Source organism: Salvelinus alpinus, chromosome 27 (assembly GCF_045679555.1).
Source record: "Salvelinus alpinus chromosome 27, SLU_Salpinus.1, whole genome shotgun sequence".
NCBI classification, from domain to species: Eukaryota; Metazoa; Chordata; class Actinopteri; order Salmoniformes; family Salmonidae; genus Salvelinus; species Salvelinus alpinus.
In genome coordinates this window covers 16,485,216-16,508,106 of record NC_092112.1, presented here as the reverse complement: position 1 = coordinate 16,508,106, position 22,891 = coordinate 16,485,216, and the positions used below count along the sequence as shown (strand labels likewise).

Genomic DNA, 22,891 nt, shown 5'->3' with positions numbered 1-22,891 from the left:
TGCATTGTCCAGAAGGAACCTGCAAGTAAGCATTTCATTGGACGGTGTATACCAGGGTTCCCCCAAATTCTCTTCGCAAAAAAGACTGTAAAAACACCAACCAATCAGCTCCAACTGATTAAATAAATCTGTTCCACAGCGTTCCCATGCATAATAGAGAGATATATGTGATCGTATACAAATGTAAGCAAGGTTTGAAAGGACTGTTTTAGTAAAACATATCTGTTTGGGCTTCTTGCAATCAATTTTCAGTCTACAAATGATTTGTAATTCTGTTCCGGCCTCCTGACCATATGCTTAAGAAAAACACCGTCCCCTTGGCTGAATCTAATTGATGATCCCTCGTTTATATACTATGTGTATCTCCTACGACTAATAAAACATGAAACTTGAGAGAAGAGCTCCCCCTAGTGTCCACATAAGGAAGTGCTGACTAGGTGTAGTGTGAAAGAACTGCAGCCGGTACTCACCACAGGTGTAGATGACACTGAGGTATTTCCTGGTGCCAGAGTAACAGGGGTCCCCGAACTCTCGTGTGGACGCCCGGACCAAACAGCTCCGTTTCCCCTGACAACGGGCCATCAGCACTTGGAGAGCCACGCCCGACTGGCAGTCTGAGAGAAAGGTGGGGAGGTGGGGGGGGGGGGAGAATTAGAGATAATAGAGGAAGACACCCTCTGATTCCATAGAGAATACCAGTAAGCAGGAACAGAGGAGTCTCGTAGGACACATTCTATAATATTACACAGGGCACAGAAGGACTGCACAATCTGCAAGCCATTTGGCTCCGTACAACTGTGCATTCTCAACAGTCATTATACCTGTGCATTCTCAACAGTCATTATAGCTGTGCATTCTCAGCAGTCATTATAGCTGTGCATTCTCAGCAGTCATTATAGCTGTGCATTCTCAGCAGTCATTATAGCTGTGCATTCTCAGGAGGCATTATAGCTGTGCATTCTCAGCAGTCATTATAGCTGTGCATTCTCAACAGTCATTATAGCTGTGCATTCTCAACAGTCATTATTGCTGTGCATTCTCAACAGTCATTATAGCTGTGCATTCTCAACAGTCATTATAGCTGTGCATTCTCAACAGTCATTATAGCTGTGCATTCTCAGCAGTCATTATACCTGTGCATTCTCAACAGTCATTATACCTGTGCATTCTCAACAGTCATTATAGCTGTGCATTCTCAACAGTCATTATAGCTGTGCATTCTCAACAGTCATTATAGCTGTGCATTCTTAGCAGTCATTATACCTGTGCATTCTCAACAGTCATTATAGCTGTGCATTCTCAACAGTCATTATAGCTGTGCATTCTCAGCAGTCATTATACCTGTGCATTCTCAACAGTCATTTTAGCTGTGCATTCTCAACAGTCATTATAGCTGTGCATTCTCAACAGTCATTATAGCTGTGCATTCTCAGCAGTCATTATAGCTGTGCATTCTCAACAGTCATTATAGCTGTGCAGTCTCAACAGTCATTATAGCTGTGCATTCTCAGCAGTCATTATAGCTGTGCATTCTCAACAGTCATTATACTTTCCAAATCATTAGGCTCATTAAGTAATTTTTCACAGATAGGAATTAATAAGCCATAAATCTGTCTATAGGCCGACAGTAAAGTAAATCCTAACATGAATAGGCAAGTATCAACGGTCCATGTCTATTCACATCATCATATACATTTATTTATATTCCTGACTCTGATATTGCTCGTTCTGATATTTCTTAATTCCTTTCTTATAATTTGGGGGATTTGTGTGTGTTGGTAGGTATTACTGCACTGTTGGAGCTAGAAACATAACCATTTCGCTGCACCTGTGATAATATCTGCAAAATATGTGTACGCAACCAATACAATCTCTCTCTCTCTCTCTCTCTCTCTCTCTCTCTCTCTCTCTCTACAACACTGACTGGGCTCATTTTCAAGATCCCAGGGACTAGAGGACATCTGGGACACTCCACAAAGGGTCTGTCCCCCCATATCCCTGTCCAGACCTATCCCAGGGACATCCTGGGGCCCCTGTCCAGACCTATCCCAGGGACATCCTGGGGCCCCTGTCCAGACCTATCCCAGGGACATCCTGGGGCCCGTGTCCAGACCTATCCCAGGGACATCCTGGGGCCCCTGTCCAGACCTATCCCGCGTGGGCCCCCCATTGTGAAAAGGGACACCCGAGCTCATGTAGGGGGTGAGAGGGAAGAGGGGGACACACAAACACCTGTCAGAGTGATAGATGGGGGGCTCATACATCATCACTAAGCGCCTGCCAGCCCCCCCCCCCGACCCTTACCACCACTCTTCTCATCCTGGACAGATGATGCTCCACCCTTTTCTTTTCCTTTCTTCTCCAGGGAGGATAGACAGGCTGTTTTCCTCTCATCTCTTCTGTTCTCCAGGGAGGATAGACAGGCTGTTTTCCACTCATCTCTTCTGTTCTCCAGGGAGGATAGACAGGCTGTTTTCCTCTCATCTCTTCTGTTCTCCAGGGAGGATAGACAGGCTGTTTTCCTCTCATCTCTTCTGTTCTCCAGGGAGGATAGACAGAAGGCTGTTTTCCTCTCATCTCTTCTGTTCTCCAGGGAGGATAGACAGGCTGTTTTCCTCTCATCTCTTCTGTTCTCCAGGGAGGATAGACAGGCTGTTTTCCTCTCATCTCTTCTGTTCTCCAGGGAGGATAGACAGGCTGTTTTCCTCTCATCTCTTCTGTTCTCCAGGGAGGATAGACAGGCTGTTTTCCTCTCATCTCTTCTGTTCTCCAGGGAGGATAGACAGGCTGTTTTCCTCTCATCTCTTCTGTTCTCCAGGGAGGATAGACAGAAGGCTGTTTTCCTCTCATCTCTTCTGTTCTCCAGGGAGGATAGACACTGGCTTAGTCACTGGCTTACTGGTGCTCTTCCATGCCGTCCCTGGGAGGGGTGCGTAACTTGACTGGGTTGAATCATTGACGTGATCTTCCTGTCTGGGTTGGCGCCCCCCCTTGGGTTGTGCCGTGGCGGAGATCTTAGTGGGCTATACTCGGCCTTGTCTCAGGATGGTAAGTTGGTGGTTGAAGATATCCCTCTAGTGGTGTGGGGGCTGTGCTTTGGCAAGTGGGTGGGGTTATATCCTGCCTGTTTGGCCCTGTCCGGGGGTATCGTCGGATGGGGCCACAGTGTCTCCCGACCACTCCTGTCTCAGCCTCCAGTATTTATGCCACAGTAGTTTATGTCGGGGGGCTAGGGCCAGTCTGTTATATCTGGAGTATTTCTCCTGTCTTATCCAGTGTCCTGTGTGAATTTAAGTATACTCTCTCTAACTCTTTCTTTCTTTCTTTCTTTCTTTCTTTCTCTCGGAGGACATGAGCCCTAGGACCATGCCTCAGGACTATCTGGCCTGATGACTTCTTGCTGTCCCCAGTCCACCTGGCCGTGCTGCTGCTCCAGTTTCAACTGTTCTGCCTGCGGCTATGGAATCCTGACCTGTTCACCGGATGTGCTACCTGTCCCAGACCTGCTGTTTTCAACTCTCTAGAGACAGCAGGAGCGGTAGAGATACTCTGAATGACCGGCTATGAAAAGCCAACTGACATTTACTCCTGAGGTGCTGACCTGTTGCACCCTTGACAACCACTGTGATTATTATTATTTGACCATGCTGGTCACCTATGAACATTTGAACATCTTTGCCATGTTCTGTTATAATCTCCACCCGCCACAGCCAGAAGAGGACTGGCCACCCCTCACAGCCTGGTTCCTCTCTAGGTTTCATCCTAGGTTTTGGCCTTTCTAGTCACCGTGCTTCTACACCGTACTGCTTGCCGTTTGGGGTTTTAGGCTGACCATCATTGTAAATAACAATTTGTTCTTAACTGGCTTGCTTAGTTAAATAAAAGGTAAAAAAATAGACAGATGATTCAGGAGATGCTGTCTGATGTACTAACATGTTGTGTGTCCACATTGATTGAAATGTCCTTTAAATACAGCAGCTGTGTGGGACTATATATATTACTGATGTGCTTTTAATGTTTGAACCACAGAATCCAGTTTGAACCACAGAATCCAGTTTGAACCACAGAACCCAATTTGAACCACAGAATCCAGTTTGAACCACAGAACCCAGTTTGAACCACAGAATCCAGTTTGAACCACAGAACCCAGTTTGAACCACAGAATCCAGTTTGAACCACAGAACCCAGTTTGAACCACAGAACCCAGTTTGAACCACAGAATCCAGTTTGAACCACAGAACCCAGTTTGAACCACAGAATCCAGTTTGAACCACAGAATCCCAGAAGGACTGCTGTAGTAGTAAAGGAGTCCTGGGCCCATTATCACAAAGTAAGAGTGCTGATCTCGGATCAGGCCCCCCTGTCCATGAATAGTATTCATTATGATCTAAAAGGTCAACCTGATCCTAGGTCAGCACTCCTACTCTTAGATGCTTTAAGGAATTCGGGCCCAGGGCTGCGTTTTCAAGGTCTAATAGTTTTAGCATTGCCAAATGGATAGGGTTTGTAATTTCGGGACAATTCCATACATGGAAACTCCATTGGTTTCACTGTGCCAGGCTAGCCCAATGAAATACATCTATAAGTATTTGAAAGAAAACAAAATGGACTATTTGAACCCAAGTCGGGTCGGGACACCAACAAAGACTCTGGAAATGTTGTTGTTAACCCCTGGTTCTGGAGGACGCCCTTTAGGAGGACATGGAACATTAAACCTTACAACAGACCAAGTAGGAGAGAGAGGGGAGTTCCATATGAAAACAGACCCTACTGGACTCTCTCACAGTGTGTCAACAGACTCAGGAAGAATGATGATGAGGGTCACAGGTCAAATAGCCCAACTCAGGAACTAAAGAGGAACACTGACACCAGTTGAATCCTTTCAAGATGCATTGTTTCTTCCTCATTTCTTTGGAGATAATCACTGATCTGCTGTGACAGGATTGGAGGACTTGATCATTTAAATAATAATATGGGCATTTACTAGACACTTCAACACAAAGCAACTTACAGAACTAGCAACATTAACTGACACATACCAGATATAATCAGTCTGCAGGAATCAAACCCACAACAGTCCCGTACTGGAACCCAGTGATCCATTAGAAAGTCAAGTGAAGTAGTAAGTCAGGGTGGAAGAGGGAAGGTACCAAAACACAGGAACACTCTCATGGATGACTATATCATTCTAGGTGGGTAGTGAACTTTACTATTCAGAAACAGCAGTCAGGAAACCCCAGCAGAATGCCATCCCAACATCCGTGTCAATCCCGGAGAGGCTGTTCCTGGAACGCTCCCAGCCGGATCGGACACGCTGTAATTTCCCACCAGGATGTGTCGGCCTGGCAGGTTGTGGAAACGTTGTGGGAACGTCGTAACCGGAACTGAGTAACGCTGTCACACCGCAATAGGTCGCAGCTTTCTCATTGGAACCTCACGGCCGCACACAAACAACCATGCACGTACACACACACACACACACACACACACACACACACACACACACACACACACACACACACACACACACACACACACACACACACACACACACACACACACACACACACACACACACACACACACACACACACACACACACACACAGTTGAATCACTCAGTGTGTTTGAAAGAAAACAAATACTATTTGAACTCAGGTCTGTTAAAAAGTCATTTCAAAAGGGACCACAACACACTTTGATCCGTTCAGTTTGTTGGTAGCACAACAACATGGCCTCTTCTGTCAGGCTGCGTAATCCTCTTCTGTCAGGCTGCGTAATCCTCTTCTGTCAGGCTGCGTAATCCTCTTCTGTCAGGCTGCGTAATCCTCTTCTGTCAGGCTGCGTAATCCTCTTCTGTCAGGCTGCGTAATCCTCTTCTGTCAGGCTGCGTAATCCTCTTCTGTCAGGCTGCGTAATCCTCTTCTGTCAGGCTGCGTAATCCTCTTCTGTCAGGCTGCGTAATCCTCTTCTGTCAGGCTGCGTAATCCTCTTCTGTATCCATTGATACAGTATCCATACACTGTGTGATATTCTTCTCAGTACACAGATATAGCATCCATACACTGTGTGATATTCTTCTCAGTACACAGATATAGCATCCATACACTGTGTGATATTCTTCTCAGTACACAGATACAGCATCCATACACTGTGTGATATTCTTCTCAGTACACAGATATAGCATCCATACACTGTGTGATATTCTTCTCAGTACACAGATATAGCATCCATACACTGTGTGATATTCTTCTCAGTACACAGATACAGCATCCATACACTGTGTGATATTCTTCTCAGTACACAGATACAGCATCCATACACTGTGTGATATTCTTCTCAGTACACAGATACAGCATCCATACACTGTGTGATATTCTTCTCAGTACACAGATACAGCATCCATACACTGTGTGATATTCTTCTCAGAACACAGATACAGAATCTATAGACTGGGTGTGACATTCATCTCAGTAGCACAGATATAGAATCTATAGACTGGGTGTGACATTCATCTCAGTAGCACAGATATAGAATCTATAGACTGGGTGTGACATTCATCTCAGTAGCACAGATATAGAATCTATAGACTGGGTGTGACATTCATCTCAGTAGCACAGATATATAATCTATAGACTGGGTGTGACATTCATCTCAGTAGCACAGATATATAATCTATAGACTGGGTGTGACATTCATCTCAGTAGCACAGATATAGAATCTATAGACTGGGTGTGACATTCATCTCAGTAGCACAGATATAGAATCCATAGACTGGGTGTGACATTCATCTCAGTAGCACAGATATATAATCTATAGACTGGGTGTGACATTCATCTCAGTAGCACAGATATAGAATCTATAGACTGGGTGTGACATTCATCTCAGTAGCACAGATATATAATCTATAGACTGGGTGTGACATTCATCTCAGTAGCACAGATATAGAATCCATAGACTGGGTGTGACATTCATCTCAGTAGCACAGATATAGAATCTATAGACTGGGTGTGACATTCATCTCAGTAGCACAGATATAGAATCTATAGACTGGGTGTGACATTCATCTCAGTAGCACATGACTGTAATAGTATGATGTTTGAGTGTATGCCATAACTCCTCTAACACAGAGGAGTTAGAGATAGATCATACACACACAGTGACATGTGTGTGTGTGTGTGTCTTGGCCTGGGTCCAGGACAAGGCCTAATACTCAGTCCAAATAGACCTGTCTTATGCTCAGTGGGCAAAACCGGTTGCAATAACATCAGACTGACGTCCTGGTCAGGTTGTAGTCTGAATGTAAAAGGACGTTTTTTAGTCTGTTTTAGCATCCAGAATAAGACGCCTTTACCTGGTTGTATCAGTCACTTAAACAAGACAACAATCACGATATGACGTCTTTCCAGGCGCCGTGATTTCTTCATGGAGAACTCTGTTCAATAGGTCTTTATTTTCCCTGAAGGGCTAAAAGACGTCTTTAAATGGTTGTAATCTGACATTGTATATCAGAAAAATGATGTCCCTTGACAACTTTTGCCCGCTGGGTAACTGTGGAGAAGAATGAGTTCAGTGTAAAGTTGTGTTCGTTGCCACGGCAGCCACCCTGGTTGTGTTGTTGTTTGTGTGTGTGGTCCTGTCAGGGGAAATGCCAAGTTCACCCGCTCTGGAATGCAGCAGACAGGGCTATGCCAGCAGGTGTGTGTTTGTGTGTGCACAATAATAGTAAATTAAAAGGATTTTGACCAACTAGGTCAAATGCTATTTCTAGGGGGTTTAGGGTTAAGGTTAAAATTAGTGTTAGAATTACGTTAAGAGTTAGGCGCTAGGGTAAGGTTTTCGTGTTAAGGTTAGGGTAACGGTAACGGTACGGGTTAGGTTTAGGGGTTAGGGAAAATAGGCTTTTAAATGGGACTGAATTGTGTTACCACAATGTTAGTTATACAAGACTGTGTGTGTGTGTGTGTGTTTGTGTATAGTATGTGTATGTTTATGCACATGTTTTCCCCCCAGAGGGATTGTATCAGTCAGTCAGTGTCATGCTGAAACCCTTCCCCCTGGAACAAGAAAGGCCAGTGACAGACAGGCCACTATTAGCCTGCAGTGGATGTGGGCACTGGCGCATTTGGTGACTGTTAGTTCTCAAAGATGATCTTATTTAAAACTATATAGATCCATTAACTTTTCTACATAATGTATATCTAGTTTTAGTAGTTTACACTGAAAATGTTTTACCATTCAGATGCATTTGTTTCATATATACCAGTACTCCTTGTATATAGCCTGTATATAGCCTCGTTGTTGCTATTGTGATACTATTTATTTATCTATTTGCAAATATTCTTACTTTTTAACTGCGTTGTTGGGGATCGTAAGTAAGGGGTCGTAAGTAAGCATTTCACGGTAAAGTCTACACTTGATATATTCGGTGCATGTGACAAATACAATTTTGGCTAGATTTTCTATGATTTGTGTATAGCCTATATAAAAAGAAATATATATATTTTTTTCAGTGGTGGCCATGATATAGCAGCAGCGGCGCACCACCAATAAATACTCAGTAAGAAACCAATGAATACTCAATAAGAAACCAATAAATACTCAGTAAGAACCCAATAAATACTCAATAAGAAACCAATAAATACTCAATAAGAAACCAATAAATACTCAGTAAGAACCCAATAAATACTCAGTAAGAAACCAATAAATACTCAATAAGAAACCAATAAATACTCAATAAGAAACCAATAAATACTCAATAAGAAACCAATAAATACTCAATAAGAAACCAATAAATACTCCGTAAGAAACCAATAAATACTCCGTAAGAAACCAATAAATACTCAACAAGAAACCAATAAATACTCAACAAGAAACCAATAAATACTCAGTAAGAAACCAATAAATACTCAGTAAGAAACCAATAAATACTCAGTAAGAAACCAATAAATACTCAGTAAGAAACCAATAAATACTCAATAAGAACCCAATAAATACTCAATAAGAACCCAATAAATACTCAGTAAGAACCCAATAAATACTCAATAAGAACCCAATAAATACTCAATAAGAAACCAATAAATACTCAATAAGAAACCAATAAATACTCAATAAGAACCCAATAAATACTCAATAAGAAACCAATAAACACTCAATAAGAACCCAATAAATACTCAATAAGAAACCAATAAATACTCAATAAGAAACCAATAAATATATTTCATTACATTTTTCAAATGATCTTTACCAAAATGTTTGTATATTGTCACATACACCCTTTTTTAGTGTATTTTTATTTATTTTGGCGACCCCATTGCAGTTCCTCTTAAACCCACTAGCATTGCGATGCTATGCTATCATCAGTATCCAATGCCAGAGAGTGTGGGCGGACCTGGATGATGTCACACGTCTAAGACATGTGTGTTGTTTTTGGCCGCTCTAAGTTCACACAGGGTGAAAGGAGCGAAACACACACGTGAACACTGTGTCCTGAAACTAGGTACAATAACACACACCTTTCCTTGGAATGATCCAAAACACACACCCACACCTTTCCTGGAACCTCCCAGACAATGGGTGGACATGCTTACCGGGAGCTGAAGCACCCGTCTCCTCTTCCACTATGAGTCATACTTGAATACCATTGAACTTCACATTTTACACACAAACACACACCCACCTGTTGCAGCATATACACTACACCAAGAAGATGTACTAAAACCAGGGTTATAAAAGAGGGTATATCACTGGAAACTTTCAAAGGGAGGGTATATCACTGGAAACTTTCAAAGGGAGGGTATATCACTGGAAACTTTCAAAGGAAGGGTATATCACTGAGACCTTTCAAAGGGAGGGTATATTACTGTTAACTTTCAAAGGGAGGGTATATTACTGTTAACTTTCAAAGGGAGGGTATATCACTGGAAACTTTCAAAGGGAGGGTATATCACTGGAAACTTTCAAAGGAAGGGTATATCACTGGAAACTTTCAAAGGGAGGGTATATCACTGGAAACTTTCAAAGGAAGGGTATATCACTGGAAACTTTCAAAGGGAGGGTATATCACTGGAAACTTTTAAAGGGAGGGTATATTACTGGAAACTTTCAAAGGGAGGGTATTTTAATGGGAACTTTCAAATGGAGGGTATAGGACTGGTTATTTTCAAAGGGAGGGTATGTCATTGAAACCTTTCAAAGGGAGGGTATATCACTGGACCCTTTCAAATGGAGGGTATAGGACTGGAAACGTTCAAAGGGAGGATATAGGACTGGAACATTTCAAAGGGGGATATAGGACTGGAAAATTTCAAAGGGAGGATATAGGACTGGAAACTTTCAAAGGGAGGGTATATCACTGGAAACTTTCAAAGGGAGGGTATATCACTGGAAACTTTCAAAGGGAGGGTATATTACTGGAAACTTTCAAAGGGAGGGTATATCACTGGAAACTTTCAAAGGGAGGGTATTTTAATGGGAACTTTCAAAGGGAGGGTGTATTACTGAAAACGTTCAAAGTTTACCAGTAAACTACCAAAATGTTGTTAACTTTCAAGGATTTTATATAATGTTTGGGTCCTTCACATTATCATAGGTGTTTAATAATCTCTGGCCCTCTGTGTGGCCTTATCACATGTAAAATATATAAAATAATCAAAAAATAGAATGACATAGCTGTAAAGCATTATTCTAAGTATAAACCATCAACTCAGTGAATACTCGGTGTTTAATATGAAGGTTTCAGCATGAAATGTCCTTTATATGTTTAACACACTTTTATTTGACTATGTCAATATGTCTTTGTTGAAAATGTTTTGTCGCCAAACTGGTGGTAGTTGTGAAAAAAGTTAGTAGTTGGAAGAGTTGCAGAATGAATTAAAAATAATGCCATTGTTGATTATATCCTGAGTGGTGCAGTGGTCTAAGGCATTGCATCTCAGTGCTAGAGTTGTCAGTACAGACACCCTGGTTCAAATCCAGGCTACATCACAACTGGCTGTAATTGGAAGTCCCATGGGGTGGCCCAGTGTCTTCTGGGTTTGGCCGGTGTAGGCCGCCATTGTAAATATAAATTTTCTCTTAACGGACTTGCCTTGTTAAATATTTTTAATTGGATGTTTAAAAATAATAATTAATTCATCTATTTTCTCTTGAACCATATGGTCAATCCACTAGAAACTAATGGACAATATGGACACAGGTATAACAAAGATGACTATATAAGAATAATATATTTTTTTTAAGTTATCAAGTATAAATTACCAAAGTTACCATAAATTACCTATTATTAAATATTCTGGTAATTTTGATAAATTAGAACATAGAGTACCAGTCAAAAGTTAGGACAAAGCTACTCATTCCAGGGTTTTTCTTAATTTGACTATATTCTACATTGTAGATATATGAAATAACACATATGGAATCATGTAGTAACCAAAAAAGTGTTAAACAAATCAAAATATATTTTATATTTGAGATTCTTCAAAGTAGCCACCCTTCGCCTTGATGACAGCTTTGCCCACTCTTGGCCTTCTCTCAACCAGCTTCATGAGGTAGTCACCTGGTATGCATTTCGATTAACAGGTGTGTCTTGTTAAAAGTACATTTGTGGAATTGATTTCCTTCTTAATGTGTTTGAGCCAATCAATTGTGCTGTGACAAGGTAGGGGTGGTATACAGAAGATAGCCCTATTTGGTAAAAGACCAAGTCCATATTTAGGCAAGAACAGCTCAAATGAGCAAAGAGAAACGACAGTCCATCATTACTTAAAGACATGAAGGTCAGGCAATCCAGAAAATATCAAGAACTTTGAAAGTTTCTTCAAGTGACGTCGCAAAAACCATCAAGCGCTATGATGAAACTGACTCTCATGTGGACCGCCACAGGAAAGGAAGACCCAGAGTTGCCTCTGCTGCAGAGGATAAGTTCATTAGAGTTACCAGCCTCAGAAATTGTAGTCCAAATAAATGCTTCACAGAGTTCAACTAACAGACACATCTCAACATCAACTGTGAACAGAGACTGCGTGAATCAGGCCTTCATGGTCGAATGCTGCAAAGAAACCACTACTAAAGGACATCAATAAGAAGAAGACACTTGCTTGAGCAAAGAAACATGAGCAATGGACATTTGATCGGTGGAAATCTGTCCTTTGGTCTGAGGAGTCCAAATTTGAGATTTTTGGTTCCAACCGCCGTGTCTTTGTGACATGCAGAGTAGGTGAATGGATGATCTCTGCATGTGTGGTTCCCTCCATGAAGCATGGAGGAGGAAGAGGTGTGATGGTGTGGGGGTGCTTTGCTGGTGACACTGTCAGTGATTTATTTCGAAATCAAGGCACACTTAACCAGCATGGCTACCACAGCATTCTGCAGCGATACACCATCCCATCTGGTTTGCGCTATCATTTGTTTTTCAACAGGACAATGACCCAACACACACCTTCAGGCTGTGTAAGGGATATTTGACCAGGAAAGAGAGTGATGGAATGCTGCATCAGATGACCTGGCCTCCACAATCACCTGACCTCAACCCAATTGAGGAGATGGTTTGGGATGAGTTGGACCACAGAGTGAAGGAAGGAAAAGCAGCCAACAAGTGCTCAGCATATGTGGGAAATCCTTCAAGGCTGTTGGAAAAGCATACCAGGTGAAGCTGGTTGAGAGAATGCCAAGAGTGTGCAAAGCTGTCATCAAGGCCAAGGGTGGCTACTTTGAAGAATATCAGATATAAAATATATTTTGATTTGTTTAACACTTCTTTGGTTACTACATGATTCCATATGTGTTATGTCATAGTTTTGATGTCTTCACTATTATTCTACAATGTAGAAAATAGTCAAAATAAAGAAAAACCCTTGAATAAGTTGGTCTGTCCAAATTTTTGACTGGTAGTGTAATTTAACAATATTAGGCTGAGTTAATAAAACAGTAAAACCTATGCACATTTGTTTTTAGTGATACAATCTTTATCAAACAAAAACATACATATGTATTAACAAAAGCATACATACTGTGTCTAAAACAGAAACATTCATATCTTTAAAAAAACAGAGTACATATCTAAAAACACTAACGTTATTTCAGTCGTTGGCGCACACGCACCTCTGTGTAAACTGATAGATTATCAGAGGCTATAAAAACACCCCTGTGGCGCCTAAACGTGTGTGTATATGTGACTGCTGCACAATGTTCCTCCTGTGTCATTTCCTGACATTGAAGTGCCTGGTCACCTCAGAGGCCTCTGACTCGGGCTGTTATCATCAAGACATCCAGAGAAGGGTCAAACACACAAATTGTTCCAGAACACATAACATGGGATTCGTCAGCCTACTTCACAAATCAAGACAGAGTGTGCACTGTGCTGCTAAGTCACATACTCAATAACATGAAGCTCAATGGTTGTAACAGTGTGTTTGTAGGACTACACTAACAAACAATGTTGGGGTCACTTCATTTTTTAAATTCAGTCAAACATTGAATTTTTTTTGTTGAAAATGTATGAGTTTGTACTGTGCCGATATCAGATGAGCAGTCTTCTTCAGGCTACAGGACCAGAGCCATACTTCTTAGGTGGGTTTCTGATCAGGAAAGATCCACAACTATTCTGAGAACAAAATCCTTAAAGACCAACTTAGAAAAGTCAGACCTGGGCACAAACAAACAGTGTCCCCAGACACCTTGGTCCTGGTATTACACAGGAGGGGAAAGCATCATTAACACTGTTAGTCTGGTCTGTCACTCAATAAAACCTCACTTCACTTTCTCTGTACGGTGACATGGTGCCACATGTAAGGGAAGACGACCGGGGGAATCAAGTAGGGGACAGTTTGTGGGGCAGTGGGACATGGTGAGAGAGAGTCAATGATTGGGACAGTTATATGAAATACACAGCACAGGGAAAATATGAGAAAGAAGGGGACTGGGAGGAGATTTGCTCTGTGCTTAAGTTAGTGTAAACCCTCCTTAGAACTAGCCTCGTACTACCGTCCAGATCAGGCAAGCTTAAATACATGTGTTTAGCTGATTCAGTGTAGTGAAATATATGTATGTGAGCTCGCAGATCTGGATGGTAGTTTGAGGCTACCTTACAGTGAGAGCATTGTCGAAGAGAAGTTTAAAAATGAATTATGATGATCTGTGCTCTTTTGCATTATGAAAATGTCACGCTGAGTGTCCGAGCCTGTAAAGAGATTTTTAGAGAATTATGTTTTGTGTACTAAGTCTGACATCTCCCCATTATACCATGATAGTCTTGTGTCTTTCTGTAGTAAAACCGTATAGGACAGCCCCTCAACTACCTCAACAGTAGGAAATGGCATCGTTGCTGCGGGGAAAAAAACAGACTCTGTTTTAACTCACAAACTGTCCTATATTCCTTGTCCACCTGCCAGTGGTGATTATTTGTCACATGCGTGGAATACAACAGGTGTAGAGCTTACAGTGTAATGCTTACTTACAAGCCCTTAACCAACAATGCAGTTTAGAAAAATACCTACAAAAAAAGAAAGAAAGGAAAGTAGCAGTAAAATAACAATAAAGTCAATGTGCCGGTTAGTTGAGGTAATATGTACATAGTTATTAAAGTGACTATGCATAGATAGTACAAGAGAGTAGCAGCAGCGTAAAAGAGGGGGGGGGGGGGGTAACGCAAATAGTCTGGGTAGCCATTTGATTAGCTGTTCATGAGTCTTATGGCTTGGGGGTAGAACCTCTTGGACCTAGACTTGGCACTCCGGTACCGCTTGCCGTGCGGTAGCAGAGAGAACAGTCTATGACTAGAGTGGCTGGAGTCTTTGTCAATTTTTATGACCTTCCTCTGACACCGCCTGGTATAGAGGTCCTGGATGGCAGGAAGCTTGGCCCTAGTGATGTACTGGGCCGATCGCACTACCCTCTGTAGTGCCTTGCGGTCGGAGGCCGAGCAGTTGCCATACCAGGCAGTGATGTAACCCGTCAGGATGCTCTCGACGTTGCAGCTGTAAAACATTTTGAGGATCTGAGGACCCATGTCAAATCTTTTCAGTCTCCTGAGGGGGAATAGATTTTGTGTGCCCTCTTTCTAAGTTGGTCTTAAAATAGCCCCATGGGCCCTGGTCAAAAGTAATGGACTCTATAGGGCTTAGGGTGCCATTTGGGATCCACCCACTGACTGACTGACTGGCTGCTCATATCACATGAAGGACACACACACTGTCGATATCTGACTCTGACACCTGATTCAGCCTCCTGGCCCTATCCTGACACCCCTGTCACACACACACACACACACACACACACACACACACACACACACACACACACACACACACACACACACACACACACACACACACACACACACACACACACACACACACACACACACACACACACACACACACACACACACACACACACACACACACACACACACTTGGGGGCATGTCCCCAGTGCATTGTTTGAATCGTGAATTGTGCCAATGACATTTGACCCACTCACCCACACCCACACATGCCTCTATACTTTTCAAAGGAGACAAATTATCAGGACATAGGGCGGCGCACAATTGGCCCAGCGTCGTCCGGGTTTGGCCAGTGACTTACCTAGTTAAATAAAGGTTAAATAAAAAATAGAAAAATGTTTTCAAACGTTAGCAACGGAAAACTAAAATGAGAGTTTCTGTCTGTTTCCTTTCGTTTGGTGCCTGATAGACGATTCCATGGAATGACTGTTGGCCAACAGAGTAGCTGTAGTTGGAGTGACACCTACCTATCCTAAAGGGGAGTGGTAGCCTAGCGGTTAGCGTGTTAGGTCAGAAACCAAAAGATTGCTGGATTGAATACCAGAGCAGACAAGGTGAAAACACATTTCACTGCACCAATCTACCTACATGTACAGTACATTAACTCATTTACCTGGACTAACTGGTGCCTCCGCACATTGACTCTGTACTGGTACCCCTGTATATAGCCTCCACATTGATTCTGTACTGGTACCCCCTGTATATAGCCTCCACATTGACTCTGTACTGGTACCCCCTGTATATAGCCTCCACATTGACTCTGTACTGGTACCCCCTGTATATAGCCTCCACATTGACTCTGTACTGGTACCCCTGTATATAGCCTCCACATTGACTCTCTACTGGTACCCCCTGTATATAGCCTCCACATTGATTCTGTACTGGTACCCCCTGTATATAGCCTCCACATTGATTCTGTACTGGTACCCCCTGTATATAGCCTCCACATTGATTCTGTACTGGTACCCCCTGTATATAGCCTCCACATTGATTCTGTACTGGTACCCCTGTATATAGCCTCCACATTGATTCTGTACTGGTACCCCTGTATATAGCCTCCACATTGACTCTGTACTGGTACCCCCTGTATATAGCCTCCACATTGATTCTGTACTGGTACACCCTGTATATAGCCTCCACATTGACTCTGTACTGGTACCCCCTGTATATAACCTCCACATTGACTCTGTACTGGTACCCCCTGTATATAGCCTCCACATTGACTCTGTACCGGTACCCCTGTATATAACCTCGCTGTTGTTATTTTACTGCTGCTTTTTCATTATTTTTCTTAAAACTGCTTTGTTGGTTAAGGGCTTGTAAGTAAGCATTTCACAGTAAAGTCTACACCTGTTGTATTCGACACGTGACAAATACAATTTGATTTGGTCTGTTTTTATTTGATTAGATCCAAGAATACAGCCATTAAAATTCCCTTCAACAACATTGCTGCCTGTGAGATATCTCGATACAGCCTCTACAACACACACACACACACACACACACACACACACACACACACACACACACACACACACACACACACACACTCACACACACTTGTTAAAAACAAATTACTATCTAGTCTTCTGACTTTCTTTAGGAATGTTCTATTTAAAAAAGAAAACAGTATTTTTCAGTGCAGTTAGTACATACTAGCAACACACATAACCGCCAAACCAGACAGGCAAATTCAGGGCAGCTAAGACAACCCAAGCCAAGAACAAATCACCTTAATCTACAGTTTTATATAGAGCCATAGCTGAATGGAACTCTTTACCAACCCATATTTCTCAGGCAAAAAGTCAATCCACCTTCAAGAAAAAAATAAAAGAACATATAATGTGATAGACCATATGACTGGACAGGATATAGAAAGTATCAACTGAATGTTAAATGTATTTCCTGTCAGGTTGTCACGTTCCTGACCTGTTTTCTGTTAGTTTTGTATGTTTTGTTGGTCAGGACGTGAGTTTGGGTGGGCATTTCTATGTTTTGTGTTTCTATGTTTAGGTCTATTGTAATCAGCCTTATATGGTTCTCAATCAGAGACAGGTGTTTGACGTTGTCTTCTGATTGAGAACCATATATAGGTTAGCTGTTCACACTGTTTGTTTGTGGGTGGTTGTCTCCTGTGTCTGTGTATATGTTTGCACCATACGGGACTGTTTCGTTCGTTCGTTCGTTCGTTCGTTCGTTCGTTTGTTTTGTAGTAAGTACTTGTTCGTTCGTTCTTCGTATTTCATGTAAGTTCGTCGTTCTAAGTCTGTCTACTTTCGTTTTGTTATTTTGTATCATTTCAAGTATAGTTCGTTTTGTTCTTGTTGAAATAAACTTCAGTATGTCATTTCAACGCGCTGCACCTTGGTTTAATCCCTGCTCCTCCTCTTCGTATGAAGAGAGAGAGGAACGCCGATACAGAACCACCCACCGAACCAGAACCAAGCAGCGTGAGTTCGAGCAGTGGAACACGCAACAGGAGAGGCTGAATTATTTGGAGAAATGGACATGGGAGGAAGACCTAGAAGGCAAAGGACCCTGGGCGCAGCCAGGAGAATATCGCCGCCCCAAAGAGGAGCTGGAGGCAGCTAAAGCTGAGAGGAGGCGATATGAGGAGGCAGCAAGGAAGCAAGGCTGGAGGCCGGAGAATCAAGCCAAAAACCGGCGTTATGAGGGGACGCGTCTAGCACGGAAGCCTGAAAAGCCCGTGAGTACTACCCAAAAATTTCTTGGGGGGGAGGCTAAGAGATAGTGGGCCAAGGGCAGGTAGGAGACCTGCGCCCACTTCTCAGGCTAACCGTGGAGAGCGGGAGTACGGGCAGACACCGTGTTACGCAGTAGAGCGCACGGTGTCTCCTGTACGTGTGCATAGCCCGGTGCGGGTTATTCCACCTCCCCGCACTGGTAGGGCTAGATTGGGCATTGAGCCAGGTGTCATGAGGCCGGCTCAACGCGTCTGGTCTCCAGTGCGTCTCTTCGGGCCGGCATACATGGCACCTGCCTTACGCATGGTTTCCCCAGTTCGCCTACATAGCCCGGTGCGGGTTATTCCACCTCCCCGCACTGGTCGGGCGACCGGGAGCATTCAACCAGGTAAGGTTGGGCAGGCTCAATGCTCAAGAGAGCCAGTACGCCTGCACGGTCCGGTATTTCCGGCGCTACCTCCCCGCCCCAGCCCAGTACCACCAGTGCCTACACCACGCACCAGGCTTCCAGTGCGTTTCCAGAGCCCTGTTCCTCCTCCACGCACTCTTCATATGGAGTGTGTATCCAGTTCGGTGCCTTCAGTTCCGACAACACACACTAAGCCTCCTGTGCGTCTCCAGAGCCCTGTACGCACTGTTCCTTCTCCCCGTACTCGTCCTGATGTGCGTGCCCTCAGCTCGGTGCCACCAGTGCCGGTACCACGCACCAGGCCTATAGTGCGCTTTGAGATGTCAGTGTGCCCTGTCCCTGCTCCCCGCACTAGCCTGGAAGTGCGTGTCTCCAGTCCGGTGCCTCCAGTTCCGGCACCACGCACCAGGCCTACAGTGCGCCTTATCCGGCCAGAGCCATCCGTCTCCATAGCGCCATCTGAGCCATCCGTCTCCATAGCGCCATCTGAGCCATCCGTCTCCATAGCGCCATCTGAGCCATCCGTCTCCATAGCGCCATCTGAGCCATCCGTCTCCATAGCGCCATCTGAGCCATCCGTCTCCATAGCGCCATCTGAGCCATCCGTCTCCCCAGCGCCATCTGAGCCATCCGTCTCCCCAGCGCCATCTGAGCCATCCGTCTCCCCAGCGCCATCTGAGCCATCCGTCTCCCCAGCGCCATCTGAGCCATCCGTCTGTCCCGAGCCATTAGAGCCGCCCGTCTGTCCCGAGCCGTCAGAGCCGATAGTCAGTCAGGAGCCGCTAGAGCCATTCGTCAGACAGGATCTGCCAGAGCCGCCAACCAGACAGGATCTGCCAGAGCCGCCAACCAGACAGGATCTGCCAGAGCCGCCAACCAGACAGGATCTGCCAGAGCCGCCAACCAGACAGGATCTGCCAGAGCCGCCAACCAGACAGGATCTGCCAGAGCCGCCAACCAGACAGGATCTGCCAGAGCCGCCAACCAGACAGGATCTGCCAGAGCCGCCAACCAGACAGGATCTGCCAGAGCCGCCAACCAGACAGGATCTGCCAGAGCCGCCAACCAGACAGGATCTGCCAGAGCCGCCAGCCAGACAGGATCTGCCAGAGCCGTTAGTGAGCCATGAGCAGCCAGAGCCGTCAGCGAGCCATGAGCAGCCAGAGCCGTCAGCGAGCCATGAGCGTCTAGAGCCGTCAGCGAGCCATGAGCGTCCAGAGCCGTCAGCCTGCCATGAGCGTCCAGAGCCGTCAGCCTGCCATGAGCTGCCCCTCAGCCCGAAGCGGCTAGTAATCCAGAACTGCCCCTCAGTCCAGAGCTGTCTCTCTGTCCGGAGTTGCCCCTCTATCCTGAGCTATCTCTCTATCCTGAGCTACCTCTCTATTCTGAGCTATCTCTCTATTCCGACCTACCTCGCTGTCCTGATCTACCTTGTCCCGGAGCTGTCCCTTATCTTGGTGTTGCCCCTTATATTAGGTGGGTGGAATAATGGGGTGGTCATTCTAAAGGGGAGAAGTAAGCTGGGATTGATTATGGTGGGGTGGGGACCTCGTCCAGAGCCTGAGCCACCACCGTGGTCAGATGCCCACCCAGACCCTCCCCTAGACTTTGTGCTGGTGCGCCCGGAGTTCACACCTTGAGGGGGGGGTTATGTCACGTTCCTGACCTGTTTTCTGTTAGTTTTGTATGTTTTGTTGGTCAGGACGTGAGTTTGGGTGGGCATTTCTATGTTTTGTGTTTCTATGTTTAGGTCTATTGTAATCAGCCTTATATGGTTCTCAATCAGAGACAGGTGTTTGACGTTGTCTTTTGATTGAGAACCATATATAGGTTAGCTGTTCACACTGTTTGTTTGTGGGTGGTTGTCTCCTGTGTCTGTGTATATGTTTGCACCATACGGGACTGTTTCGTTCGTTCGTTCGTTTGTTTTGTAGTAAGTACTTGTTCGTTCGTTCTTCGTATTTCATGTAAGTTCGTCGTTCTAAGTCTGTCTACTTTCGTTTTGTTATTTTGTATCATTTCAAGTATAGTTCGTTTTGTTCTTGTTGAAATAAACTTCAGTATGTCATTTCAACGCGCTGCACCTTGGTTTAATCCCTGCTCCTCCTCTTCGTATGAAGAGAGAGAGGAACGCCGATACACAGGTATTTATTTGTCTGTATTGTCTACTTGTTGAATGTTTGTGAAGTCTTGATTTGTGGTTGTTTGTAATGTCTTGTTAATTGGTGTTGGAACCCAGGAAGATTAGCTAGCGTTACGGCATTAGCTAATGGGGATCCTAATAAAAATTACACTCACAAGCACAGACATACACAAACACACCTCAATCCTGTCCTTTTACTACGAGCCAAACTCTCCCCTGTGGATGACAGAGAACTCTGATATAAAGTCCACACCTATTCCTTTGGCTGTGTGTGTCCACTATAGGCATATCCTACAAGCATTTGAAACCTCATGAATACAGAACCAACCATCAGAAACACTGTATGTGAGTGATTACTTCCTGATCCAGTATATAAGTGATTACTTCCTGATCCAGTATATTAGTGATTACTTCCTGATCCAGTATGTGAGTGATTACTTCCTGATCCAGTATATTAGTGATTACTTCCTGATCCAGTATATAAGTGATTACTTCCTGATCCAGTATATAAGTGATTACTTCCTGATCCAGTATATGAGTGATTACTTCCTGATCCAGTATATAAGCGATTACTTCCTGATCCAGTATGTGAGTGATTACTTCCTGACCCCAAACAGCAAGCAATGAAGATGTAGAAGTACGGTGGCTAGGAAAAACTCACTAGAAAGACAGGAACCTAGGAAGAAACCTAGAGAGGAACCAGGCTCTGAGGGGTGGCCAGTCCTCTTCTCGCTGTGACGGGTGGATATTAGAAGAGTACATGTGTGGCCATAAAGGCCAGATGGTTATTCTGAGAAAACCTTTCAGTCCTAGTTACCTAGAGACTACAGGCCAAGAGTGTTGAATGATCAGATCAAGCTTTGAGGAAAACTCCAGGTTCTATACATGGGTGACGGTCTTACCTACGGAGGGTGCCCTGTGGTGGGTAGGACACTCCAGGGTCCCCTGTTGGGTTCGACCAAACATGGCAGAGTAGACGGCGATCTGCATCCCCTGTTTACAGCTCAGCTTCATCCTCTCCTCCTCACACACCACCGTACTCTTATACTCATCTGGAAGGGGGTGGAGGGAGAGATATCATCTTTAGTATCATCACAGACACACCTTACCCTTTCTGTCGGTCTCAGGCTTACTCTGAAGTTAGCCTTTTATGTTCCCTGTGAGTGTGCAGGTGTTCAGGTGTGCACGTGTGAAGGTGTGAAAGTGTGCAGGTGTTCAGGTGTGCACGTGTGAAGGTGTGAAAGTGTGCAGGTGTTCAGGTGTGCACGTGTGAAGGTGTGAAAGTGTGCAGGTGTTCAGGTGTGCACGTGTGAAGGTGTGAAAGTGTGTAGGTGTTCAGGTGTGCATGTGTGAAGGTGTGAAAGTGTGCAGGTGTTCAGGTGTGCATGTGTGAAGGTGTGAAAGTGTGCAGGTGTTCAGGTATTCAGGTGTGTGTGTGTTCTAAATACTTCTCTCCATCATCCCTTTCTAAGCACCATGAGCCTTCCCTCACTCTTTCTGTCCTACATCCTCAAATTTAAACCTCTCTCCCCATCCATCTTTCCTCCCTTCCCTCCTTCTCTCTTTCTCTCAGAGCCAGAATACCAGTGGTGTAATCCTTTCTCTCAGAGTCAGAATACCAGTGGTGTAATCCCTTCTCTCAGAGCCAGAATACCAGTGGTGTAATCCCTTCTCTCAGAGCCAGAATACCAGTGGTGTAATCCCTTCTCTCAGAGCCAGAATACCAGTGGTGTAACCCCTTCTCTCATAGTCAGAATACCAGTGGTGTAACCCCTTCTCTCATAGTCAGAATACCAGTGGTGTAATCCCTTCTCTCAGAGCCACAATACCAGTGGTGTAATCCCTTCTCTCAGAGCCACAATACCAGTTGTGTAATCCCTTCTCTCAGAGCCAGAATACCAGTGGTGTAATCCCTTCTCTCAGAGCCAGAATACCAGTGGTGTAATCCCTTCTCTCAGAGCCAGAATACCAGTGGTGTAATCCCAGCCACCCAGGGTGTTGTAGTAGCTAAATCCATTCATGTTATTCCTGAGCTGTGGTCTGGTCACACTAGACTGACTGGGAGTGGCCACTCACTCCACTGACCCCTCCACTACCCTGACCCTGGACCAATCAACAGCTCTTTTGTCCTCTGTCACTTAACCAATGACTTCTGGGCGACAGAGAAATGTCTCTGTAGGATCTAAGTGGGGTTTTAGTGAGGTGCAACGAGCAGGTGTCACTGCCTCTGAAAGGAAAGAGGGTAAGGGAGGGATGGAAACAGATGAATAGAGAGAGAGGGAGAGAGAGCTGGGTTGAAAATCATCTCTCTCTCTCTCTCATTCCCTTTCCCTCATTCCTTGTCCCAGTCTTCT

General features: G+C 44.4%; 1 protein-coding gene across 1 annotated transcript in view; it reads right to left on the bottom strand.

The window, feature by feature from the left end:
* The window catches only part of LOC139556035 (protein eva-1 homolog A-like), a 167,842-nt gene that overhangs the window by 95,611 nt on the left and 49,340 nt on the right, over positions 1–22,891 (bottom strand). Inside the window, exons 4-5 of the mRNA XM_071369511.1 lie at positions 21,440–21,589; positions 471–614 (exon numbers count right to left, since the gene is read on the bottom strand). Coding sequence (XP_071225612.1) covers positions 471–614; positions 21,440–21,589 — 294 coding nt within the window. The remainder of the gene's footprint in view (positions 1–470; positions 615–21,439; positions 21,590–22,891) is intronic.